This window comes from Schistosoma mansoni, chromosome 1 (assembly GCF_000237925.1).
Source record: "Schistosoma mansoni strain Puerto Rico chromosome 1, complete genome".
In the NCBI taxonomy this organism is placed as follows: Eukaryota; Metazoa; Platyhelminthes; class Trematoda; order Strigeidida; family Schistosomatidae; genus Schistosoma; species Schistosoma mansoni.
Window position 1 is genome coordinate 19,690,643 of NC_031495.1, and position 5,767 is coordinate 19,696,409.

Consider the following 5,767-nt stretch of genomic DNA (forward strand, 5'->3'; position numbering starts at 1 on the left):
TCTAGACAAACTTAAGTGCGTAGAGCAATGTCTGGATTTTCTTTCGAGATCACACTATTAAGTGAATTGGTGCAAGGACAGAAACACAACGCCAAATGCTTGGGATCTCCCTCGTGGAAGAAATTAGTAAACTACAAGCACTTGATCATAGATGCTTTCAAATCGTTGTTCGCATTTGGTGGAACAATCGAGTGAGCCACGCCGCGGTTACCGGACAAAAGTGACAAACTCGTTAGTGGGACTGGGATGTACAATGCATACGCAAAACAACCGCCTACCTTAGCCGGATCAGGGATAGATTAGAAGAAAACCAGGGGGAGCCAATTCAAGACACCTCACCGGTCTATAAAGTCAGTGTCCGTCGGACTGCACTATTGTGTTAGGTGCGAACTACCTAGTCCGGGTTCGTGGGCTAACTTTTCGGAAGCATTTGGTGATTATAGTGTCTAATGAAAACACGTTAAATCCATACAACTGAATACTCATTCCGACGGAGCATGTGACTACCAAATCCATTACTTCAGTTCTATTGGTTGACTTCTGCTCAGTTGTGTAATTAGTTTGAATGCTTTACATGTGAGTCCTTCTAATATACCAGTGTTCAGTTGTCCGTCTTTATTATTTATTTATTTATTTATACACATAAATATTGGTACAAGGAAGCACAAGATACATATGCGCCGCACAAATCAAATGAGATTTATGTGAGGGTTGTGATACTGCCCAGGTGCCCAAACTGAAACAGGTGGTTTTCTTAGGGGGCCACACCCGGAGCCTTCGACCTAAAGGTCTGATCCATAAGGCAGTGGAGCATCGTGAGTCGATGCAGTCCCATGGTAGCCGATGACCAATGATTGATTCACACGCCATTTGTTCCCTCAGAATACTGGAGCTCATGTGCACCATTGGTTTGGAATCAGGGTTTTCCAACTCCCCTATGTGGACTTTCCGTGTCCACCAACCCGGTTAAAGCGCCGGACATTCGCTTTTCGTCCTCTCAATTTCGTAAACAACAGTAATGCCACGAGAAGGCAGTGAGTAGGACTTCCCTGGCAGAGGCTATATTACGCATGGCCATGTGAGAGTATTTCGAGAGGGAGAGCGGACTCTCCCCACTCTCGGCCATACCAGGGCATTTGGGGGCCCGTCTACCTATCTGTTAATTACATTTCATCACTATATTGATCTATAAATATTTGCGACATGCTGATGAGCAATTGAGAATCCAGACAATTTGGACTCATTTCAATTCACTGCAGATTAGATCAGTTTAATGCAATCGTGGATTTATTTCATCCTAATCCCGATACTATTGTTATTTCAGTCCAGCTGTGTTCATTAAATCTTATCATACTTTCATCGTTTATTATAACTGTACCTGTCAGTTAATTCAATTACTTGAATATACATTCAGGGCCATTCGTATTTGAGTTCTTACTTAATCCATTCGTCCTCGGTCATCGAATTGAAGATAACGAATATAACTGTGATACAGCTCAGAATCCGTCAAAGCGCAGCTGCATTCAATATTTATCTTCTCCTACATCCTCAGCTTCGATATTGTAAGTCAACCAAAGAAATTCACCAATTATCGCTATCCACTCAATTTTAAACAAATGCTTACCTTGGCTGAAACTATATCGATTCACCGCAATATTTTTTATTTCGTTCACAAGATGGAGAAATATTTTCACTGGTAGTATTTAATTTTCCGTTTAAGCGACTGATATTATCGTAGTTTCTCCAATTACATTTATGGGATTCATGGTATGTACCTCAACCCAAAAGAAATGAGTCTGACAGAATAAATAACAAGCTTAGAATCATGCAAATACTTTGTTTTTAAAGTGTTATGGAAGATATTTAGCTGAAACATACATTATTCACAAAAATGCGCTGCAGTCGTTTAGGCATAAGAATAAATTACATTGAAATCACTAACTGGATAAGTCAGACAGACGATACTGTTGAAGTTTTGCTTTTTCTAGCAGTATTTCTTCGGCTGATAACTCATTTTGTTTAGTTTGACAAAGCTGACCAATGTTTCTTACAATTTCATTGGGTGTCTTTAAAATCGTTTGATTATATAGGGGTTCGTAAAACGGATGCCACATGCCTTGAATTGAAGGGCGTTTAGTTGACCAGTATTTATATATTGGAAAAATATTCACCCCAGAACGAGTACGTAAGAAATTGATCCAGTTAGCTATTTCTTCACAAGTCATATCTTTTGCACGTACATACTGCCAGTTGCCACATACTAAAACAATAATAATAATAATTCGTAAATATTCAGACCTACGATACTCAGCAACTAGAAGAGGAGGTCTATTTCTTCGTGGCTTTACATAGATAGCAGTTGCTGGATTATCTCGAGCAAAGTCCACTAAGTGATTTTCAATATAATCCCTGTGTAAAAATTATTAATAGTAATAGTAGGAAGAAAATACAAAATATTTTCACATAAATGGTAAAAGTTATGGGTCGAAAAATTTGGCAGTGCGCATACTTCATGTACTAGTTACATCCAGATATGAATACCGAAACCTTAGTATGAAAGGATTCTAGAAGTGATTGTTAAAGTATTTATTAACCACAAAACACAAAGGTTATTGCGCTATCAAATCCTTAATGACTTCATTGGTCTTCTCGTGGCGGGGGTGTTGTTTACGAAATTGAGAGGACGAAAAGCGAATGTCCGGCGCTTTAACCGGGTTGGTGGACACGGAAAGTCCACATAGGGGAGTTGGAAAACCCTGATTCCAAACCAATGGTGCACATGAGCTCCAGTATTCTGAGGGAACAAATGGCGTGTGAATCAATCATTGGTCATCGGCTACCATGGGACTGCATCGACTCACGATGCTCCACTGCCTTATGGATCAGACCTTTAGGTCGAAGGCTCCGGGTGTGGCCCCCTAAGAAAACCACCTGTTTCAGTTTGGGCACCTGGGCAGTATCACAACCCTCACATAAATCTCATTTGATTTGTGCGGCACATATGTATCTTGTGCTTCCTTTTGTGCGGCACATATGTATCTTGTGCTTCCTTGTACCAATATTTATGCGTTTAAATAAATAAATTATTGGTCGAAACTATAAACGGTTAGCTTGAAATTACGGGGTTCTCGAACGAATGGACGGAGAAGTTTTGGTCGATTCAAATACCACTAGTGGTTTACAAACCGGACACTTGTAGTTGAACCAATGAACTAAATAGGTGGAATGAGGTCAATACAGACTTATTACTCAAGAAAGCTACAGGCAATCTACTACCCAGAGTGAATCCAATATCCATTGGCCATCTGAAATAATTAGGAATGAAGCCTGCCAACAGTACTTAACAACCTTAGTATTCAAAGTTTATTTCACGAGGCCATGCACTGAAAGTCTGTTTTTTACTTGATGTTTAGTTTGATATTATTTTTAAATTACATAACTATGTCACCCATGTGCAAGAGATCAATGCAGAGTGAGTACTATTACCCCTAGTGATCAATAAAACACCGACTAATCAACTGATGATATAAAATAAAGAGTTAGTAGCATACCTGACACCTTGACTATCTCGTCGAAATTTACAGCACTTTAGTGTTATTCGCTGTAATTGAGGAACAAATCGTTGAGTTGTAGTTCCATAAACAGCATGTAGTATGGCTCTTGGTAAGACGTTACCAGACATGTAAAGTGATTTTAAGATCTATTTACTGATTAATTTCCGATACTGAGAGTTTTCGTTTTTTTGCTTTGTACTAGAAAATTAAAAAGATATGCCGATTAAAGTATAATTTCTACTCAATACAAAAATACTTGAACCAAACAGAAGGCCCATAAGAAAATAAGAGAAAGCTAGGCAATGAAACTGGAAAAGTGGTGAGAACCACGAAATTCTCTGATAATACTTGAAGTCGAACATATAGATAAGGAATGAATTGAGGTATTCGTTTAAATCATTATCGAGTTTCGGATCCTTTTCGAATTTCAGCATCTGAGAACATCAAAATTTTGAATAGGTTATTAAATCATGAATTTAATTGACACCAACTGATTCACGTTGGCGTGACACTTATCAATAATGGATTAGCAGAAACAGATAGGTCCTAGTTTCTGTCCAGCTTCCAATTTATTGCAAGCTTTTTTACCTGTTCATCGTTTCTCTATTCAGGTGAAGATGAGTCCCCTGCATAAACTCATCACGCCAAGATCATCTACGATGGGACTACTCGTATTCGCAAATAGGTAGTGCCAAATAAAAACTACTTTAAAACTGATACCTCAAGTAGATGGGAGTAATACACGTAGCGTTTACACTAAGCTGTAGTCTTAGAGCGAACAACACTGAATTTAAAAGGTATGAGTTACGTAGTTGAACGGAGAATGGACATGATACTTAGATATATCAAAAGGCATCCTCAAATATCCTGGTTGAATGGCAGGAATACGAAAAGTATGATTCAGTTCCTACCTTTAAATATGAACATTCACATAAGCACGTATGACAACTATCGAGAAAAAGCCTATGATCAGAAGTGGGTTAATCAGTATTTGTGACTATAAGTTTCAGTTTGGAAAGGACAGGAGGCTTAATGGCCTGTGTTAGTCCTGGCAATGATGGTCTCTCAGTTGATCCAACTTTCTTTTGAGAGAGTCGACGGATGAAGCCTCAACCACGCGCTGAGGTAATGAATTCCACTCGTCGATGGGAAAGTCGATAGTCAGCTGGCAAGTAATTCGTCCTGGGCTTGTGAACTTTTTTGGAGACTATTTATAGGTACGGAAACCTGGAATCCAGACAAGTAAATAGCAAGGACTTGAAGAAAGAGATGGGAGAAAACAGTCAGCGAAGAGAAAAAGTAATGAATGATTAAGGAAGATTTCCGTATAAAAGAACTACTTTAACACCAACAAAATCTCATAAAAAATGATATGCTTACGAAATAGTCATTCTTTCAAATACAAGCTTTCTTCAGTTTGCTTAGTTTCGGATTTAATACTTTTGTACAGTTAGATACAGGAATGTAAAGTAAAATACTGCATAGACCCTTAATTGACTCGCTACTGAGTCCTGAGAAACTGGTCACCAGGTTGACTTTTGTACGTTTTTTAAAAAAGTGTGCAGTGAAAAATTTAGGTACAAAAGTAGTAGAATTACTGAAGTAAAAAAACATGGGTCTAAGTAATATATGGTTCTATATGCCAAAACCTACCCTAACTAAATGCTCAGAGTGTAAAGAAAGACGTACGAAATAAGCAAATTGTGAAGAGCTATATATATAAACCGTTATATCTAGTCAAACAGTGTATAATGAAAACCAACATCATGTACAACCATACGGCTCAAGAAAGCATCTGCTAACACATTGTAACGCAAATACTCGAAAACTTTCCGTTGACTGTCAAATGGTTCAAATGGTTGAGGACGGAATAGAAGAAGCTTTCGCTTAACGGGCTTCCGTGTCTAGTAGCAGAGGACAAAACCATCGACCTTTCGGTGCAACGGTTAGGTTCACGCAAGCGTAGTGAAACCATTCGAAGGGGCAGTCTGGGGCGTCGCATGCTATCATGTCACCATAACTCACATCTCGGCATATGCAGTAACGCTTGTAATCTTCATCATCATCTGGTGGGTCAGTAGAATCTTCTGGTTTCGGATTTCCACTAAATTCATACGTCTGGTCGTCAAATCCATGCTCCAGCGTTGCATTGACACTAGAATTGGGTGAATCATCGAGCTTTCCGAACTCATCAACCGTAAGGTCACATGCTA

General features: G+C 38.9%; 1 protein-coding gene across 1 annotated transcript; it reads right to left on the minus strand.

The window, feature by feature from the left end:
* Positions 1-1,817: 1,817 nt before the first annotated feature.
* Smp_034430.1 (putative mitochondrial ribosome protein) lies at positions 1,818-5,356 on the minus strand. Its single transcript, XM_018793574.1, has 4 exons — positions 5,330-5,356; positions 3,552-3,752; positions 2,303-2,409; positions 1,818-2,260 (listed from the first exon to the last, which is right to left on the minus strand). Exons 2-4 carry the CDS (start codon positions 3,680-3,682, stop codon positions 1,938-1,940), a joined length of 561 nt encoding a protein of 186 aa, XP_018648073.1. The 5' UTR covers positions 3,683-3,752; positions 5,330-5,356; the 3' UTR covers positions 1,818-1,937.
* Between the last annotated feature and the right edge of the window lie 411 nt (positions 5,357-5,767).

Excerpts from the sequence above, each read along its gene's own strand:
- Smp_034430.1 (XM_018793574.1), bottom strand. The coding sequence starts at position 3,682 with ATGTCTGGTAACGTCTTACCAAGAGCCATACTACATGCTGTTTATGGA. Across the intron at positions 2,410-3,551 it reads CGAGATAGTCAAGGTGTCAG|GGATTATATTGAAAATCACT; the intron begins GTATGCTACTAA and ends ATTTTTACACAG. Across the intron at positions 2,261-2,302 it reads TCTTCTAGTTGCTGAGTATC|TATGTGGCAACTGGCAGTAT; the intron begins GTAGGTCTGAAT and ends TTATTGTTTTAG.